This window comes from Equus przewalskii, chromosome 8 (assembly GCF_037783145.1).
Source record: "Equus przewalskii isolate Varuska chromosome 8, EquPr2, whole genome shotgun sequence".
Lineage (NCBI taxonomy): Eukaryota > Metazoa > Chordata > Mammalia > Perissodactyla > Equidae > Equus > Equus przewalskii.
The window spans coordinates 41,467,928-41,490,420 of record NC_091838.1 but is presented as its reverse complement, the minus strand read 5'-3'; the positions used below and the strand labels follow the sequence as shown (position 1 = coordinate 41,490,420).

General features: G+C 37.1%; 1 protein-coding gene across 2 annotated transcripts in view; it reads right to left on the bottom strand.

The window, feature by feature from the left end:
• Nucleotides 1-22,493, bottom strand: part of LOC103542424 (zinc finger protein 407-like) — a 184,898-nt gene that overhangs the window by 136,295 nt on the left and 26,110 nt on the right. For both annotated transcript variants that reach the window (XR_011543442.1, XM_070631727.1), the window contains exon 4: nt 10,337-10,515. Coding sequence is in view for 1 of the 2 variants with exons in the window: in XM_070631727.1 (XP_070487828.1) it covers nt 10,337-10,515 (179 nt within the window). In the remaining variant the exon portion in view is untranslated. The remainder of the gene's footprint in view (nt 1-10,336; nt 10,516-22,493) is intronic.

Below are 22,493 nucleotides of genomic sequence, written 5' to 3'. Positions count from 1 at the left end.
AAAAAAGAGGTTGATTTCATGCACCAGGGCAGGGAAACCACCAGATGAGCCTGGAGCACACTGTGGTTCCAGGAAGTAAAGAAATGCTCATAAAAGAATGGGAGTACATCAAAGGCCACAGGAGCCTACCTGAAAGGGTTTGCAGTGGCCAATGCTGGAGCAGTTTGAGCGAGAAAATAAATAACAATGATATTGAATAATAAACCATGGAGTAAAATAAACCCATACTGATAAAAATTATTAGAATAAGAAATAATTGGGAGAGAAGAGACAGATATTCCTTAAAGAAGGATTCCAATTAAATGTAGAAGGAATGAAAGAAAGAGAAAATCACCATTAGAACTCCACAGATTTTGTTACAGGCAAGATCCACTAATGAATGTCAAAATTGGTGGGCAAATCCTTGAGGAGAAACATGCTATTTGCATAATCTGAAATCATCTCCCCTGAGATGCCTATTAATTAAAAAGGGGAAAACAGCAAGTTTGTAGTAGAGAAATATGAAGACACCTCCTTACTCAACTGATCCAGGCTGCATCATCCACTATACGGTACCCCTGATGGCTGCACATCTATTCTGGGGAATTCTTAAAAAATCTCAACTGAATCACGAGTAAACATCAGACTAATGCAAAATAAGGGACATTCTACAAAGTAACTCATCCATATTCTTTAAAAGTGTTAAGGACAGGAAAGACTGAAAAAGTGTCATGGATTGGACAAGACTAAGGAGACACAAGAACTGATGGGCATGTTGGTTCCTGAGCAGAATTCTGGAAGAGAAAGATGACATGATGGAAACACTGGTGAAACCTGAATAAAGAATACAGTTTGGAAGGTAGTGTTGTACTAATGCTGGTGTCCTTGGTTTTGGTAATTGTACTTTGGTTTTATAGGATGCTAACATTTGGGGAAGTTGGAGAGAGGATATGTGGGAACTCTCGGTACTATCTTTTCTGGAAGTTTAAAATTATTTCAAAATAAAAACCTACAACAAGGAAATCTTACTAAATGGTAATTTTGCTCATTAAAAATAGAAATAAAGCTGCAAACAATAATGTGCATTTTTTCATCTTCTGAATTAAATTTCAAAGCTTATTAAACAGTATATCTAAATTTCCCTCATAATTTGAAAGAATTTATAATACTTTTCTTCTCTAAATGACTTCAATGGAAACAGTAACCTGTTATGTAGCATCAGCAGTAGGACTTGTCAACACCTATCTTGTTTCCCTCATATAAAATTGCATTTTAGTTGGGGTCAAGATACATCAGTGAGGGTGTGTAAATTTTTAAAATATATAAATTATATTGAATTAAACAGTTGATAAAAAGTCTATATAAAAATAAAAGACACATCAATCACCTGATAAAATCATACTGCCCCCACTATAACTTTCTACAATTTTTTTCCCTTAAAATTTTGATAAATGAAGTTGTCAGGGAGGATAAGATCACAATTTCGTTTCCTTTTTTTTAAAAAAAAAAAACTATTCTAACTTTCAGAGTTCAGTTAATGAATGCAGCAAATGTTGGTCCAGACAAGATCACAATTTTGCCTGCTGATGAGGTCACCATCCTGTCATGTGCCTGTATAACCTTGCAGCAGCAAGGAAAGAAGTCTAAAGGAAAGTTTTAATGTGGCTCTGAATTATACAGCTAATTATGCTTAGCTAGGCCTCCAAGAAAGAAGAGGCTAGAGTTTTTCCTGGAAAAAAATTAACCACCAGTTTAAAACTTGTCTTTAAGATCATGTAGTGAGGGGACGAGCCTGAGTGCTCTGAGCCTGCAGTTCACCAAAACTGACTGAACGGAGTCACAGGAATTTCAGATATCTTTAGCCAATGCTATTAGGTGTTACTAACAAAAGCTGTGTTTTGATTGTGTACTTGGACTTTATTTTAAATGTTGTGAATGCCATAAAGGACCTCACAGACCACTAAAATCTACACCAGAAAGGACATTATTTCAGGATATTCTTTTTTAAAAAATAGTTTTTAAAATATAGAGTATAAGAGATAACATACAAAGAGTAAAAATAATTCAAATAAATTACGTCATAAGTTTCCACTCTGAAAAAAAGTTTTATATAGACCTTTTCTAGCCCTAACTTTGCCTATGTGCTGAGACCATCATGCTAATATATATACGACTACTAATACATGTACACATTTACAGAGGTATGAGATCCATTACTCTTAAGAGCAATGTGAAATAAATGCAAAAAAAATCGTTCGAGTCCTTTCTGTCTACTTTCCTGCTATTAAAACAGCAATAACAAGCCCAACACATTTTTCCTTTAAAGAAAATCTCAATACCAATGATGATTTTCAAAGCTCTTTCCTAGTATTATTTAATTTGAACCTCATATTCAGAAGAAAGGCTAAACACTGTTATTCATGTTGCAGTTGAGAATGCACACAGAACAGCTGAGGGACCTGTGTAAAGTCACGCATCTCACCCACAATAAGGCCAGGACACTAAAACCTAGTTCACCTGATTCCATCCATCCATCCACCCACCCGGCTCTGCCCTAGGCAGAAGTACGACTGTGAAAACATTTATCCTGGTGGCTTTTTTTTTTTTATTATATTATGCCATGCTACTTCCTAGTACATGTTTTCAGATTATCTGAAGTCTTAAAACTCCAAACTGTTGAGGCTCCCATGATAAGAATTTCATTAACTCAGAGATGCCCATTTTTTTTAAAGCTCTTGTAAATGCTGAATTATGTAACTGGAAAACTGTCGCAGACAAACGGGTATGGATTTCACTCGGCCACACTGTAGTTATATATTCTCCTCAGGCAAGCTAACCTCCTGAAAATTCATTTTTAAAATCAGGAAATTGAGAATAACACCTACCAAAGAGATTTGTTTTGAAGATTTAATGGCCCAGAGAAAAGCCTGGCACAGACACTATTGCTACCCTTCCTCTTTCTCTCTTTGTAAGTGAAAATGCAAAACGTGACAGCATAGGGTAAGGAAGTTCTTCAGTACTACACATGACTCGCCTGAAATAGGAAACCATACATAAGTACAATTCGGATGACGCCAGAACAATTAGGACTGCCCTCCTGCAGGACTGAGAGACAGAAGAGGCAGAAGGGTGGACCAGAGAGACATACGGTGGCAAATATTTCCTTAATCCTGATCCACACTGTTAAGCAGATGAAGGAAGTTTTTTAGACAGATTGAAGAAACGTTGGAGAGAACGTACTTATTGTTAAGCAGATTAAATTTTAAAATATTTAAGAATGTTTAATTGGAACATTTTTAAAAAACCTATTTCAGTATACTACTCAATAAAAGAGAAATAGTGCTGAGTTCAGAGGGTCTGCTTAACTTATCAGTAAATAGTATATTTACTGATAAACAACCACAAATGAGATGATCCTGGATAGCAATTACATTACTGAAAAAGTAGGCTGATGAAAAACACTGCTGTGACATTACTCACCCATTGACTATAAAGTATGTAAGAGAGTTAGTTCTGAACTTAGGAGCTCCAACAGGACTGACAGTGAGAAAGCACGTGAAGAGAAGGGCAGTTTCCAAAATATCAAATCCGCCAGGCCATGACGGACACTGAGGACACCACCCTACAGAAGACGCTAGAATATTTTAGACAGGAGTCAGAAAGGAACAAAAACATTTAGCAGGCAGTTAAGAAAAGGAGTAAATTAACCCATGGATGATGTCTGAGGTTAAAGAACCAAATTGTTGAAGTGTTAATTATTTTAGGAAGTCTTTTGTTAGTGGTGAAGTATCAGAAGACTGGAAAACAAGGAATCCAGTCTGAAGGGTAAAAAGAAAGAGGGGAGAGGCTGAAAATTACAGAGCTGTAAGGATAACATCTATATTAGGAAATAAATTCGAGATGATACTTATGGATGAGCTTAATGATACATTTGGAGAAGTACAATTTAATAGGAGTGAGTCAGCATGGATTTACCAAAGGCAATCATGTCAGAAAAAATTTAGTTCCTTTTTAGGTTGAAGTAATAATTGGTTTATGTAAGGGAGAGCCAATGAGAAACTGTCAGGATTTTCGGAGATTTTTGGACCTTTTCACGAAATGAATTATTGTACAAAATGTCATGACATGTGTCAGAGCATCCAAGTAACAAAAGGGGATGAAAGTAACAGGGTTAAAAATAGAGGGCCAAGGAATTTGGGAAAAGACTCCATTCTACAAGACTCTTTATATCAGAATGCTAATGTTTTTAATTAACGATGAAGATTTTTTATACTAGGAAATTTGAATATACCGCTAAATGAGAGGGAATGGTTAAGATACAAAAGTCTACAGCTGTTTTATCTTAACTGCGATTGATTAAGCAAATAGGCTCAGAGGTGGAATATGAAATTCAACCTGCGTAAGTATAAAGTGATGCATGGGATAGAATTAAGGCCTACATTATGTACAGTTTAAATGGCACTGGATCAGTTACCATTGGAAAGAAAAAGGATTTGGAGTTTTGATAAGAGCCAAACTTTCACATTCTTATCCTTATAACTGGGTTAGAGAAAAATGCTATGGAATGCAGTTGAATAATACATTTTATAAGGAAGAAAAAAATTATCTTAGAGAAGATGAAAATCCCAATTTGTGAAGAGAGTCTGATAGATTCATGTGCTATCACACTGCACATGTAATAATCTAACGTATATTTTTAAATGGTTAAGTCTTAATATATGAGAACTGATGAAAATCATACCAACTCAAATATGATTAAAAAACTATGACAGTGGAAAACTAAGGAAATTAGGGAAAATATCATGTCATCACTTAATGCTTAATTTCCCCTGAAAAGAGAACACCATTTGATCACTACCTTTACAAAAGACATAAACATTTACTACATTGAAAGTCCCAGTTTCTCAGAGGAAAACAAAAAATAAATCAACTTCCTGGTCTCAACGCAGTGCTCATAATATGGGAAAGTGACCACTCCACATCTGGGTCTTCGAGGGGGCATTTATCCACAAGCAATGAGCATTACTTCAAGAGCAAACAAGCTCTCTGAGCTGCAGACACATAACTACAAGTCTGTCACTTGGACCTCATGAGACGAGACAGCCCTCTCTTCTCAGGCACAAGCAGCAGAGCCTCAGAATGCTCGCCTCTGCCCTCTCCTTGGCTGCTCCATCTTCACGCTCCCTGCTCTCAGGTTAGGTTTAAAGCATTCTGCGACATAACCACCCAAGTCCGATTAAAGGTCACTTGTACTGCACACACACAGTGTATTTAATTCTCTCTCAAGGTGTAGCGAATGAACGTGAAACTTATTCCTGGATAATAGAGACGGTAGAAATACAGTTGCTAAAAATACAAAGATCATTTTTGAGGTGAAATGAATTTCACTAAATAAAAAAATTATAATGTACAATGACAAAAATAATTCTGGTCACTTTTAATTTGATATTAATTTTGTGACGATTAATGTGATTGTAAAATTTCATTGTATTCTATCTAGAGTGGACTTAAATGAACCTCTTTAGAAATTTGGGGGGTAAAGGAATCCTGTTTTGTGTTTTCTTTAAGTACATACAGAAAGTGCACAACTCAAGGAAGAGCTTGAAGAACTTTCTCCAACTGAACACGATCGTGTCTCAACGTGGGGATGAGCAACAGAACATCAGTAGCACCTGCAGTCCTCATCCCAGGGACCGCTGCCGCCAAGGGAAAAACACACGCTGGTTTCCAACACCAAAGATTAGTTTTGGCTGCTTTTATATTTAATAAAAATGGAATCATACAAATACCCTCCTTTGTGTTTGGCTTAGTTCCTCCAATGATACAACTGTTACTCACATTCTTGCTTTAGTTGTAGCTCACTCACTCTCATTGCTGTAGAGTGCTCCATGAGGTAAATACACCACCTGTATACATTCTACTTGATGGACACTTGGGGAGTTTCGATTTTTGACTATAATGACTATACCAATATTATATTAAGTATAAATACTAAAGTAAAAGACTATTTCACATAAAAGATTAAAATGGTCAGAGCAGATAAAGAAACAAAACGCAGCTGTATGCAGCTTATAAGGAAGCTGGTGCAGCTATACCAATATGAAGCATAGTCTGATGGCAAGAAGTATTACTACAGATAAGAAGGAACATTTCATAATTATAAGGGAATACATATATATTCTTTATCATAGGAGTGTATGTGCATAAAACAATCCTAAAGTTGCGAGTATCCAGTGATGTATTTTCAAAATACATAAAGCCAAAATTAACAGAATTAAAAAGAAAAATAGACACATTCACAATCATAGCAGGCAACTTTAATATCCCTCTCTTAGTTGATAGAGCCAGCATAAAAACATTGGTAAGAATACAGACAGTCTGAACACCACAGTGAACTAACTTGACATGAATGATATACAGGGAACTAGAATATGGCCCCGAACAACACCATTATTTGCATTCCTTTCTAGTAACTCTCAAACATCTACCAAAACTCACCATATGCAGGGCATAAAGTGTAAACAAATTTCAAAGGATTGGAATAATTAAGATTATGTTCTGTAAGCACAGTAGATGTAAGCTAAAAATCAATTTATGTTATCATTTCAATAGTTAACAAAAAGATAACTAGAAAATCTCAAACTGCCTGAAAATCGAATACTACATTTCTAAATAACCCACTTTTATTTTAAAAATAACCACTGTTCCCTTGTTTTTTGAAACAAGCAACAAGCAAAATTAAAGCTCACATATACCCTTCAATTCTCTGGAGTATGACACGGAAAATGATACCCAAATCATTTTTCTAGTTCCTCAAATTAACTGAGAAAAAAGACAGTGAATCATCAACAGAAGCAACAGAGAAGGAGAAAACCAAGCAACCATGGGTGAAAGTTAACACACTGTATTCCCTCTTGGGGATCATAAAAAAGCTGTGTCGTGGGCATCACTCTCCTCCTCCTACAAAGGGGAAACTGAGGCCCACCGAGTTCAAACAAAGTTTCCAAAGTCATTTAACAAAGGTATGAGGGCTGAAGTCAAAATCTAGCCCCCCAAAAGGCTGCACCCACAGAAACACAGGATGCTACAGCTGGGAGGGTCTTTGGAGATTGCTAATTCAGACTCCTAACGTCACTGATAAGGAATCTGAAGCTCAGAGATGTCCAGAGATCTGCCAGCCTTACAAAATGGCACACAGGGATGTGACTCTCGTCTCCATGGAACTCAGGTTCCATGGTCTTTGCATAAATTACACCACCTACATCACTGTAGGCACATCTCAACGTGGACACACTCAGGGAAGCACACAGCCACAGGAAAATCTCTCTGCAGAACTGTTTTCCAACAAAAAATAAAATACCTCATTTTTTTTTTGAGATTCGCACCTGAGCTAACATCCGTTGCCAATCTTCTTCTTCTTCTTTTTTTTCTTCTTCTCCCCAAAGCCCCCCAGTACATAGTTGTACATTCTAGTTGTATGTCCTTCTGGCTCTGCTATGTGGGATGCCGCCTCAGCGTGGCCTGATGAGTGGTGCCATGTCTGCGCCCAGGAACTGAAGTGGTGAAACCCTGGGCCGCCAAAGCAGAGCACCCAAATTTAACCACTCGGCCACGGGGCCGGCCCCCAAAATATCTAATTTTAATATATAAATTTCCAAATACTATCTCAACTAAAATTTAAAATACCCCACATGACACTATTCACCATCTTTTCTGTTGCTGTTGTTTAATGGTCTTCTAGATGTTTGATAGACATGGTATAGCCAAGTCAGGATCAGAGTGATTTTGTTTGTTTGTTTTTGGTTAGTTTTAACCTCAACCTTTTATTAAAAGAATTGCATGATATGCTTCACTGAGTTTGGTAACAGAAGTCTCAACACATGAATAGCATACAGATACCAGAGAACGCAGCTGACAGTATCCTTGAGGACAGCGCACACCCCACTCTGAAGACCTTATGCCACTGTGGTACCACCCACCAGGGGTTCAACAACTGTGGTGCCCAATTCCACTACTAAGCAATATGGAATGAAGAGCAGCAACAGTTTGACTCGGTATCTTATTTTTCTATGAAGGAAGGCTCGTTTCACATATCCTTAAATGTATTACAGATGATTCAGAATTAAAAGGTTAAAAAGTCAGTCAGTCTAAAAAACTACCATTTTAAAGTTTTCTCTTAACCTAGCTAACTTTATCCAAGCAAAACTATTACTGAAGAGCAATACTGCCACGAACAGAGAGGAATAAACAACTGACCCTCCATATACACCACATGGATTTTGTTTGTGAAAATACTGAGGAATCCTACTATACTTAAGCAGAAAAAAGTTTCTAACAGAACTATAAAAATATAAACAGAAAACTAGAATTATACACACATGAGCATCACACACATACACAAGAAAACTAGGATAGTTTCCCTCAAAACTTTGGTACCCTAATGACATCTCAAAGCATATCCCCAAGGAACATTTGCATCCCCAGTGCAGCAATACTGTAAGCAAAGTTGTCTATCCTTTCGGTGCAGCAAAACAAAAGAAACATAAATTCTATGGTCTGCAATTAGCTTCCTCCTCCTTTCTTTGGTATTTACTTCATTTACAAGTTAGAGATACTTTATTTTAAGGAAATAACCCATCTTTAATGTCTAATTGGAGCAATGTGGGGGACAGACAGAAGAGTTCAACACTGCACCTTGAGAAGCAGGTATAGCAAAACTACCTTGGAAAGTGGTACTTTGCTGACAACTACCATCAATCTAGACTGTTTTGCTTGGCTGTTTCCTGAAGAACCTCTTTTCATAGGTAGTATTTCTGGCATCTGTATTGTCATGCATTCATATTAATGAAGAACCATAGGTACGCATGGCCAGAAGATATTTCAACTTGACTTTATCGGTTTTTGTGAACTAAACGTGATAAACTGTCAAGTTCGAAACCTTTTCAGTAACAACCTCACCAAATTGCAAAGAGTGCTGACCTCTGTTTTTCTTTTTCAAAAACAGCCCTGGATACAACAGAGATTACTAGGTCCAACATTCTACCATTACTTTAAAAAGTTTATCATATGAGTATAAACAGAGAAACACATCAGCAAAAAATGAATAATAACCTTATATGCAAACATTGTCAAATGCATTAAGAATATTATTCTGACTCAAATTACTCACTAAGTCTGTTTCCTTTAATGTAGAAATTAGATAAGTAAATACTGTTTATATATTTTACAAATGAAGTCTTGCATTTGGGATGGGATTCCCCATGACTTTCAAACACTGTCACATCTCCAGCATCACCAACACCCACTATCCCCTCTGCACTGGTCTTACCAGGCATGAAAGGGACTGTGCTAACAACTTCATAGCGATTATCACTTTAAATTCTCCCAATGATCCTTTGAATAGATACTACCATGCAGATTTACATAGGAGAAATCTGAGGCATGAAGAGGTCTGTCTGCTTGAAGTCATAAGGTCAATAAGGGACAAAGTAGAGTTTAAATGTAGCTCTAACTGATCCCAAAGCATCTGTTAAAACATCCTCTACACCAACCAGCGTGATTTAAATACAGTACTGTTCGGGCTACATTAGGGAACTTTTTCTCAATTTCCTTCAGGGTAAGTATTTCCTCAAATAAGTCCCCATACGCATGATCCATCATTTTCTTGTTCTGCACAGTAAGAATACAACACTCAAGGCATACTTGTTAATTAAACAAAAAGCTGGGCTACAGGAATAAGCCTGCAGTTGTTGCTACATCTCTGATTCTTCCAGAATCTGATTTCTAATCCATCCAGGTTGGAATAATCTTAGCAGCCTCTGCCATCACCAACATCCCCCTAAAATCCATGTGACGAGCTCCTCCTGATTCTAGGCAATGAGCGGCACTATGTTACCCCATCCAAGTTGTTCTGCTCTCTCTCCTCAGTCAGATTCTCTTCCTTTCCAGGTATTCACTGGAAAACGGTGGTACAGAGGGATAGGGAATAACATTTTAAATCACAAACATTATTTTTTTAATTAAAAATTTTACCAATTAGTCAAAATATGAAGCTGAAACAACTATCATTTCAGTTCAACTGTGTTCTGAATATTTGCTGTTATTAACTTTGTTGTCCTGGGATAATTATTTTGGCATTATTTGCTCTTGATAAAATATAATTGAAAAGACCTGTTTTCATGGTTGACTGGGATATGACTGGAACGCATTTTTTTATAAGTCTTGAAGCAGATACTACCACATACCCGACTATATTAAAACACATGATGGTAATGCACAAACAGCATTAAAACATTGTGATGAATGAAACGAAACCCTCTTAGAAAGCACAAGCATCTTGACAGCCTCAGCCCCTTACCGGCGTGCAGGTAGGCCAGGTCAGGGTTTTCGATGTCAGGGTGCTGCTCTTTCAGGTGGTTGCGGAACTCCACAGGGACGTTGGTTCCATAGTCACACTTGGGGCAGTTGTACATCTTGACTCCCTCGTGTTTGCCAGTGTGTAATATGTGTTTGCGGATATTTTCAGCACAGTTTGACCTACCAAGTAAGAAAGAAAGTAAACTGAATTAAGGTCAAATCAATAACATTAGACCACAAATAACGACATTAGCTGACACGTAGGCCTTACTATGTGTCAAGTACCATTCTGAGTGTTGTACTCATATAATAATTAACTTGTATAATATATTAATCCCATGAAGCTCGTAGTTTTTTTTAACCCTGGTGCTAATTTTTAAGTTGGTCTTTTACCTTTGCGATTCAAATCTATGCAGAAGCAATTCATTCTGCCCTTTTATGCAAAATCCCAGATTCTATGATTTCAATATCAAATTATTCTGATACCACTTGAGGGCAGTGAAGGAGTTTCCTTAACCCCTGAGAACACACTCTTCTCCACTGAGGAGAGGTACAAAGGAAGCACTGTCACCTCCACTGAACGTAGAAAATTAAGGAAACAAAGAAGCTTTGCCTTTTAAGTTCTCTCAAGTGAGCTGCTTATAAGTAAGGGTCTAAAACAGTTTGGAGATAGAAAAGTACCTAGAAACAGTCCCTCAACCCCATGTTTTGGTAATGTGTTAAGTGCCGGTGAGTTTTCTGTGTTGGTGTAGGTTTTTAAGAGTGATGGACTAAAAAATACAATGGAGGGCCTTTACATTGTACACCAAATTGCCCCTGAAAACAGAAGTAGGTTCCTCTCCCACTGTTTTCCTCCAGATTCAGAAATGCAAGGCCTGAAATGACCAGAAAACTGGGAAAAGGATGCTGCTCTGTGAGGCAAACTGTTCTGTCTCTTCCTTCATCCCTCTCGGCATCTTTGCATCAGACTCCGCAAATAGAGCCTTGCGGAACACACATACACAGCTGTTTTTCTCTTTCATTTTTAAAACAGTAATAAAAAGAGCCCTAAACAAATTTAAGCAGGTGGTGGTGGTGGTGTTAGGGTTACCTAGAAAGAAACAAAAAATCAGGCTGGCCTCAGATTTCCTACAGAGCAAAATGAAATGCCAGAGAGAAAATCGAGCAACATGTTTCTCAGCATTTCCTGAAGGTACTGCTGAAGAACAAAATCCTGCAAGACGCTGGAGGAAGAAGAGAGGCCGTGACGAAGTAAGGCTGTGACGCAGTGGCCAGCAAACAGCTCACGGCACAGCAGACTGCGAAAGGCCCTACGGAGAGACCTCACGCAGCTCCACATTACCCGAGCACTTCTAACTGGAATTACATTCGGGTATAATATTCAACTGCATCATGATGTCTAGTTTGCGGGGAATGAACCCTGGGAAACACTGGTGACGAATGCAAAAATGGTTATAACCCACCAATTTTATAGCAGCTATGTTACCACTCACATATAAAGGCAACAAACGACATTAGAAATCCAGAGACTCAGTAAACATGCTATCCATTCACTCATAACAAGAGGAATATGGAGGAATATCATCTAAGCGAGGCAAAGCTCCTCAAGACTGCACTAAGAACAGTACTCCACAACTGGAGGGGCCAGGGACATCCTTTCCTACCGACATCTGGATGAAGAGGAAATGCAGGACTTCCTTCACGAATGGGTATCTTGCATCATGGGAACAGTCCTGCAACTGGATCCAAGATATTCTTTTGGAAAAGCTTCTGCTACCTCCCTCCCATCCCCAGGCAGGGTCTGTCATCGAAGGTACATGCCCAACCATATATGGTTAGAGAGATTAAGTCATACTAGTCCCTCCATGTCTAGACGAGAAAGAAACATCAGAACGCTAACAGAGCTATATAGTAATGACTATTTCTCTTTATTTCTCAAATATAGTTGAATGATTTATACATTAATGTTCACATTTTTAAAAAATTTAAAATAACCGCAAACAGCTTTCAAAAAAAGAAGAAGAAGTGAACAACAGAGACTTTCTCAGCTATTTTCAGCTCGCCTTGGCAAGGGCTGTGCCAAGCTTTGCATAGGTTTCTCTCACAACTTAGACTAAATATGCATAAGGCAGTTAGTGAACACATACATACGCAGCTTATCTCTTTCTTGTCATTACTGAATTATCAAACTTGCTTTTTATGTAAATTCTCTGTTAAGTAATAATCACTGTAATAGGGAAAAAATGAGTAAGCACCTAATTTGTTTTCCGTGCCTGCCACAGGCCTCACTGCTTCAAGGCCATCACACACTCCCTGAGAAAGTGGGTAAGACAGAATCTGAGTGCAGGTTTTCTGTTTCCAAGGCTAGTGTATTTTCAGGTACACCACAGCCCTCCTTCCCTATAGTATTTACATATCAAAGACACTGGTACATACTAAGAGAAGGGTGGGTTTGTAGAGTCTCTTAAATGTATAAATATCCTCAGAATAACAGCTCTGCATCATATTGACAGAAGTAACATAGGAAAATATCTGAAGGCGGATAAACTAATGTCCACTTTTGTGAAAATTAAAAGGAGGATCATTTTCTGAATTCCTCAACTAGCTGGGTGAACTGCTCCAAATTACTCCCTTAATTCTGCAGATTTCCCATTTGTTTTCCATGGCATCACAGATACCCCCTAAATTCACCATTGTTTACTGACATTGGGGAGTGAAAACAAAAAGCTACTACTGTACTTACTTAGTACTGTTTATTAGGACTGTCGATTCTTTGGTACCACCTATATCATTTCCTTACGGAAAAAGCTAGGCATTAAGAGTCATCAAAGACAATCACTGATCAAGCGAAGAAATTAAAATTACCAAAATATACACATTTCAATGTATGATGAGTACTTAAATGGGGGACAATACAAGCAATGAATCCTTATCTTCAGTGAAGGAAGAAAGGCCTGACTTTGAAAACAGAAGATTTTGTTTTCAAGAAGGGTCTATCTTGGACAAAAATAAACTAATATCTCTTAGTACCTAAATAGCATGTAGAATCTAACAATCAGGAGACTATGACTGAAGCAATTTAAATGGAGAAGGTAGGATTTAAAAAGGTGAAAGTCTTCTTTTTATTTAAAAATATAGGCTAAAACAAGGAAGAAGCAACGTGAAATGATATTTCTAAAGGTATTAAGGACTATTTCATGCATATATATTTATACATATATATTATTTGTGCTATATATACATACACTTAATATATTTTATCTATGTAATACTTCTGTGTATATGTATATTTATAATTCTATGTTTCATACATACACATATAAGAAACATTAAACACATGCAAACAAGAAGAAAGAATAGGCAATGTCTGCAATAAAAAAGATGCATTTCATACAGTTCATGGATAATAGAGTATATTTATGCTATCATCTGTTCTTCTGCATCTAATGTCATGTAACATAAAACTTTTTAAAATATTGGAACAAAAAGGAACTTCTCACACCTACAAAATAAAACTATTCCAATCCAAGCCTAAGAAGTCAAAGCTATAACATACAATGTCACTATCATCTAAAACAGCACACCTACAAAGGGGCAAACTTTAGTCCCTACACTTGAGAATATTATGCAACATACAGCTGAACATGTGGCAACGTCACAAGATTCAGTGAACAATAAATAGATGGGACAACTTCTGCTAAGTAATTATGAGTGATATTCAGCTCAAAAATTCTATTTTTCCCAAAAATAGAACCTACGAGCAGTAATTAGAATGGTAAATTGAAGTGAGACTAATCAAGAATAGGTTGTGCAGGAGAAGTTAGGGGGTTGTAAGGTACTATTTCACACAGGGTCATATCTAGGTCTCCAGGAAACAGTAGCAGTTAAGCCAACTGGCCATACAACAACTAGGAGTGAGTGATTGAATAATGTCTTCAGTTTGATGTTGATTTTTAAGGTAAAGAGTTTATTTTTGTCCCATGTTCACAGACTAGAAGATTTACTATTACTAAGATGGCAATACTCCCCAAATTGATGTACAGATTCAACACAATCTCTACCAAAATCTCAGCTGGATTTTTTACAGAAATTGAAATGTTGATCTTAAAGTGTATATGGAAATGCATGGGATCCAGAAGAATCTATACGACCTTAAAAAAGAACTAAGTTGGAGGACTCACACTTTCTGATTTCAGACTTAATCATGAAGCAACAGTAATCAAAGCAGTGTAGCACAAGAAGAAGGGCAGACGCAGGTGCTCTCAGCACAGGAAGTGGGAGGACTATTGGACAGGAAGTTAGAAGCCTGAGCACAACACTGCAGGCTCCTTACTGGAGAGGATCAGGGACTCAGGCAGGAATCTTGAGGCAGCTTACAGTCAATACATATATATATATATATATATATATATATATATATATAAAATATATAAAACAAGGGCTGGGCAATTAGCAAAAGAACCTAAGACGGGAGCTGACTAATTTCAGGACTTCTTAAAAAAATAAATAATAAAGGAAAAATTTTATTCAGTTCAAAGGTAATGTATTTTAAAATAATAAATAGAACACCACAAATACCAGTATTGCATCTTCTTTTCCCCTCTCCTCGTATATAAGTTGGTTGGCCTAGCACGTACCCATGCACCTTGCTTTTCCCCTCTAACAGGGCAGCACGGGGACCTTCCACATGCAGCAGAAGAGCTTCCGGATGCCTCTCTCCTCCCTCCCCTCTATTCCCTCTCCCCCCTTCCCTCTCCTCCTTCTCCCTGTCCTCCACTTTCTTTGTCTCCTTTTTTTAATAGACAAGCAGTATTTCACAGTATGGATACAGTGTATTTCATTTAACTGATCCTCTACTGATGGGCATTTAGGTTGTTTCCAATTATTTGCTACTATAAACAAGGTTGCAATGAATAATCATGTAAAACATTTTCCATTTCTCAGGGTGCCAAGAGAATCTCATGATGCCAAGTGGAATTGCTTCAAATGTCAATGGGCATATGCTTTTGTAATTTTGATAAATTCTGCCAAATTGGCCTCCAGAGGAGTTGTAGCAATTTACACTTCCACCAACAACGTTTGAGAGTCTGCTTCTGTACATTCTTGCCAAGAAAGTGTGTTACCAAACTTTCGAATTTTTGCCAATGTGGTAGGTGAAAAATGGTAGCTTGCTGGAGTTTCAATTTTTAATTTTTAAAAGCTTTAATTTGCATTTCTCTTGTAATGAGTGAGGTTAAGTATTTTTTCACATAGTGAATTGCCATATGTATATTCTTTTCTATTTACTGTCGTTCCAATTTTTTATCTGTTTTCTACAAGGTTTTTAGGCATTCTCTTAAACATTAAGGAAACCAACTCTGTCTATGACAGAAATTGCAAATATATTTTCCTTATTTTAATTTTTTTCTGTTTACTTTGCTTATGGTATCTTCTGAAAAGCAGACATTTTTTATTTTGTTCATCTTTTCTTCTATGGCTTCCTTATTTGGAGGTTATAAAAGAATTGTCCAAAATTTGGTCTACTATTTGTTGCATTATGTTACATTAAATATTAGATCCATTTCAAAATTATCTTCGAGTGTGGTGTGAACTGGAGATCCAGACTGCTAGTCAGATCTCTCAATATCACTTATTAATAGTCCATCTTTGCCCCACTGACTTGAAATGCCATATTCATCAATCTTTTATTCATTAGAGGCTAATCCTAGACTTTCTATTACAGTCTGCTAGCCTGTCTACACACGGCCAGTCCATTACAATGACCTGGGTGGTAGGAAGCTCACATCCGGCAGGGCTCATCCCTCCACAATACTCCTTTTCCTCCTGGATCACAACTTACCATCCACGCCACCACAAAGTCAGTCGCAAGACTGTGGTCAAGAGCTGGTACAGCAAACGACCCTGGCCAATAAGAAAATTCGTATCGCTAAGACACAGTCAGGTAATTTCCGCATGTTTGTTAGTATGCACTGATAATATTATCTCACAGATAAAGAAACCAAAATGCAGAGAGAGTGGGGCACAGATGTCATATGTTAAAGTGCCTACAAGAATGTCTCGCACATAGAGATCCTAAATGAACATAAGTTTTCTATTTCCCCAAGGGAAGCTATGTATCTACCTCACTGTTCCCAATTCTTTTGTGTGAAAGTAATGATTGTCTTGATCTATTGGTAATAATTTAGCATGTTATATATGTAAACTGACATACAAAAATTCTGAAAGTTCTACTTATATACCTTAGTTTGGTTTAACACTTTGCTTCCCCAAATTTCTGACCACGGAGCCCTTTTTTTGTTGGCTTATGGGAATAATATATGTATCTCATAAGGCTGTAATGAGGATTAAGGTAAATGATATTAAACATATTCAGAAAATATGGTGGCACTCAATTCATTTTTTTATTACTACTACTAGTCTTCCTATTAAATGCAAGACAATTCAACTATGTGGATCATTATTGGCAATTTTCTTACCATAAATGAAAAGCAATTTTAATTCATTTGAATAAAAACAGATTCCCCAAACAGTTATATAGGGTATATATGAGTATACATTTAGAAAGCCAATTTCTTTTTCTACCTGTTCAGAATATATTCTTTGAACTCATATCCTTGAAAATAATTACTCTGCAGTTAAGTTTATGTATTAGAACCAGTGTATCAGTACTATGCAGTATATAGTCCATATTTATCTAAAAAGTTCAGTGGAAAGGGGTTTCTACCGTATCTTTATAACAGTAATCCAAGATGAATAAGGAATAACCCAAAGACAGTCTTTATGTAAATTAAACTTAAGAAGTTATCATATTTTTTTCAACCAGCAGTATTTAATTATAAATTTACTGGGCAAAAATCAGACTAAGACTGGAAAGTCTCTGTGGGAGAGAGCAGCAAACGTAAAGCTGCCGAGTCACTGCCGGCTGGAAGAAAGCACTCCACTCTAAAGGCTCAGCACGCGTTCCACAATTTATGTAACGCAGCCCAAGACATACAGTCCTTTACCACTGATGTTCTCACCAAAGCCCCACAAAGAAAGAGCTCAATAATTTTAGATTTCTGAGCATTTGTGCTGTTTAAATTTAAAATGGGCTAGAAGCTAAAAGAATAAAGAACTTCATATTCCTCTGCCTAAAATGGAACATTTTATCAACGATGTTTAGCAAATAGATGAATGTACTTTAGAGCGCTGAGCCAAATACATCACCAGAAGAGAGAGCACAAAGATCCATGTACCCAAGGAATAAAATGTCATTTCAGATCAATGAGGAAATGATGGGTTATATAATAAATGGTGTTGACTCAACTGCTTACAACATGGGGAAAAATAACTTCAGATGCCTATGGTCCTACACCATGCAAAAACAAATGCCATTTGGATTTTAAGATCAACATAAGGACACTCACTAAATTACAAAAGCGCTAGAAGAAAATATTTTTATAATCTTGGTTGGAAAGAGCTTTCCAAAATAAAATTCAAAACTCAAATGCTACAAAAAGATACTTCATAAAGTTAAAATGGCTATACAGCATAACACATCATAAATGAAGTTAAAAGACAGGGCAAAGAAATAGAGAAAATATAGATAACATATATGAAAGCAAATGATTACTAAACATATTACAAAATGAGTACTTATAATTAATATGTAAAAAAGAAAAACCTCAAAAATTAGATAAAGAATATAAGCAGGAAATTCATGGGGCCGGCCTGGTGGAACAGCGGTTAAGTTCGCACATTTTGCTTCGGTGGCCTGGGGTCCACTGGTTTGGATCCCAGGTGCGGACCTACACACTGCTTGGCAAGCTATGCTGTGGCAGGCGTCCCACATACAAAGCAGAGGAAGATGGGCACGGATGTTAGCTCAGGGCTAGTGTTCCTCAAAAACAAAATATATATATATAAGTAGGAAATTCTTAATTGGAGATCTACAAATGGTCATGTAAGCTTTAAAAGGTAATCAATGACTCTAGCAATGAAGGAAATACAAATTAGAACCTAAGGTAACAGAGGGTCAAAATTTAAGAAGCCTCATAACATTAATTATTGGTCAGAGAAGTGAATACCACTGGGTAACAGTGTCAGTTAGTAAAGGCTTTTGGAAAACATTTGAAGGTAGCCTTCAAAATTGAAATATGCACATACTCTTGGATTTAGGAGTTCAATTTCTAGAAATTATCTACAAGGAGGATCATTTAACCATTATTTATAACAGCTAAATATTAGGGGAAAATTTGAAACTAGATATCTGTTAATAGAGGAATGGGTCATTAATTTACGGTGATCCACCCTACAGTTTTCAATACTGCTGAGAGGTAAGGGTTAATGTGCAAGTCTCCTTCCCAGAGTAGGAGCTGGTCTCCTACAGAGCTCCATGGAAGCCAACTATATCCTGGTAGAACATTGGGAGGCAAGGCTGATCAGAGAAAAGGAGAGCGTATTCGCCAACCATGAATGCTTAGTGGTGTCAGAACAAGGCAAGAGGCCTAGGCCAGGGCCAGGTCATGGGACTGCTCGACCATAGCTCTGAACACACACCCAAGAAGGGTAGGACTCCCAGAGTCATGAAGTCCCATACCTAAGGCAGGAACATTTCCCAGTCTGATGTCCGACAACACAACGGTTCTGAGTGCTGTTGCAGAGTACAACAGGTAAAGAGACAGGCTGAGGGAAGGAACAATGGCAATGCACCTGTTTCTGTGAATCTTTCCCAGCAAATGCTGTTGAAGAAGGCCTGGCTTGTGTGCTCCTCATCATTCATCCTTACTTGTTAGACAAAAGCCATTAAGTAGAATAAGGTAGACCTTATGTACTACCACAGAAAAACTTCCAAGACACACGATTAAGTTAAAAAAGAATAAAGCAAATCCCAGAAAAATGCACGCATGGATGCTTCCAGCTTTTTAAAACTATATACATGTATTCATATAGATATACAAATGCATTAAATGGGTATTGGAAGCATGGCAAACTATTGATGGCAATTATCTTTATGGAAAGGTTTCCAAGTCAGAGAAAAGTTTTATGTTTGCTTAGTATGTTTTTGGATCATTTGGATTAGTCACAAGAATATATTTAAATTTACCTCATGTAAAGCAAATATGATCAAAACACGCATTTTAAAAACAAGTGGATGTATTGTATAGAATGCATACGTTATAAACAATAAACAGCATAGCTGACAGAAGTTGGGAATGGAGGGGAAAATGCTTCAGTGCAAAGATTCTCACGCTTACATAGAGATGATTCAATTTGATAAATCAAGTAAAAGATTTAAGTACAGTAAGTCAAGTTATAAAGGTAATCACTTAGAAAACCAAAAGGAATTCTGTAATAAAAACAGAGAAAAGAGGAAAGGTAGAGTGGGAGATGATGTTACTGAGCTAATTTCCTAATGAATGCTGTCTACAAACCAAAAAACAGAGGAATAAGCAAAGTAGTTAGGCCATCTCCAGCAGGACGGAAATATGAATGACGACACACGGCTGTCTCGGGGGAGTGGGGTGAGAGGAGCGCTGGGAACGGCGTGTGGTAGCAAGGCTCTGACTTTTAAAATGATAAAGTTAAAACTGTAAAAATAATGTACAATAACGGTAAGTTTTATGGGCATTTAAGTAAAGTAGATGTTTAAAAATAATGGCATATTTCATTACAAAATTATCTAAAACCTCTTGTCTTTTTACTAAGATTAAAAGAGTTTATATATGTCAGAGGTAATCACAAAATACAATCTTCTGAGTATTTTCTACAAAAGCAATATTTAATCGGACAATTTCTGGATCACCTTACTCTAAATTCTATGAATTTTTTTTTCCTTTTTCCTAACTAGTGGCTATTTATTAATAAATAAGATAATTCCTATCAGATCACTTATTCCTTATTTCCTGCTTCACATAGATCCCAATTCTTTAAGTCAATTGTTATGACAATAAAAGCTAATACACATTAATTTTTTCAGTTATAATTACTCAATTATAATTATGTTAACATTTGTTACGTGATGTAAGGTGACCTGCATCAGCTGATGCTAAAACAGAGCAATGTCTTACAAAAAAAAAAAGGAACTTGTAAGTTAGCAGAGAAGTGGATGAAAAATGATGCGTTACTGATTGTGTTCCACTACTCTTGAGTGGCTATGTCTCCAGGTTCCAAGTTACGTTGCTTTCCAAGTCTTCACAGCACATTCAGTGTGCAGGGAGCACGTTAACGTGTGCTCAAGAAGAAGCTGCCGAACAGCGGCCACAGCGCCAGCCCATGCGTGACCCACAGAAGGTCGACACACTTGTACAGCTAGGTGCTCGTCTAGGAGCCGGGGAGCAAGGACAGCCTTTCAGACCCACTGGGAGGTACTTTCAGAAGAGACGTAATTTAAGCCTACTTATTGCCTTGGTTTCTATGTAAAGTCTATGGTTACAAGAAAAGTCCACTTACGCATGTACTGACTTATTATTTTCAAAATGAATCTACTCAACAAATATTTATTTATTGCCTATTATAAAAAAGAAACATATAAATGAATCATTTTGGTTATGCCCTCAAAGAAATAAGATTTGCTAGGAGAGATGAGCTACATACATGAATAATCATAATAAAAGGCTGTGCTTCATAAAATGAAACTTTTGAAACAGAGTTGAAAATTCCACCTGTCTACTTACAGAACTGCTGCGCCCCTGTTCAGTGACGTCTTTAATTGGTAACAGCCTAAAATTATCTTGCTTTCCACACTATTCAAAATGCTTTACTAACTTTGACTGATTTCAAATAATATTAACTGCACACTTACCTATGGAGACACCCCTGCCTTTGAGAAGTTTATCATGTAAGAGTTTTGCACACTGTTACACTGATCCTTCCATTCCCAACTATATGTATAACTTCCCATCTTTTCTTCACCATTCATGTTCCCACATTCACGTCCACTGAAATTACTTCTCGATTCAAATTTCTGCTCATTCTATCTACAATCAATAAGAGGAATAACCTGATTTAAACTAACATTCTCATTCTCTTTCTGCCTTCCACCCTACTGGGGAACAATGGAAATCACAAGGAACAAATGGTAGGAAGCAACACTGAACTTTGTCTCTGCTAGAAACCCAAATCATTTCGTTAGAATTTAACATTTCAGGAACAGTCCCCCTTGTGTACTTTGTGTACAAGGAAAAACGAGACTGTGACTTCAACATGTGGCCAGACTTGGCCTGTCCTCCAAGTTGCATGAAGGGAGGAGAGGTCAAACCCAAGAGAATCTTGATTTCTCCTTGATTCTTCTTCTTTAGCACAAAGAGAAGAAACACACCTCATTAACTGTTTCACTTCTTAATACACTCATATACTATCAGTCTAGAAAAGGAGGAAAAAAGCAACTTGCTTTGAGAAAAGAAGTGTAACCCAGTGGACTTTCATCTAACACTAAGGCAATAAGCTAAATGCTTCTAGAAGTAAAACTAAACTAAGGAGGTTTAAGCAATTATCAGATGCCTTATACTACACGCTTATGAGAAACTAATAACCCCAGTCTCTTAGGTAAAACGTGTAGCAGACATTAACGGTTGCCTACCCTTTAAAAGAACAGAAATATCAGCATCCTGATTAGTCCAGCATGATGCCCTCAGGGCTTTGGGGAAAGGGCCTTGATGGCCAAAGTTACACATATTTCAGTTAAAATTACATATTTCTTTGCAGCAGGAATTCTGTGAGTCTTTAATATGCTGCTCATTATGAGTTTGAAGGGGAAGGACAAACGTACAATATATGTAGTGTTTCTCAAGCTTACGTAGCACAAACACATTTTTTCAAGGCCAAGCTAACAACATTGCTTGAAGTTTGTGACTTGTGAAAATTAGACCGTCGAATTAGCCCTCCATGTTGTTCCTCTTCCCTCCACTATATTCTGCCTGGCTGGCAATAACTGCTGGTCGAAATTCCTCCATTGTTATCTCGCCACTCTTTGTACCAGGTCTTTGAAATAAATATAGCCTCCACCCCACAAAGGGGCCTGAACCATATAAAGCAGTGTGCTTACTAAACTTTGGCTTGAAATAAGTCACCTACCAAAAATACCCCTTTACAAATCAAGTTTTATATATATACATATATACGTATGATAATTTACTGTAGCTTTTCTAGTTGAAAGCTTTTCAAATTTAAGGTGATAT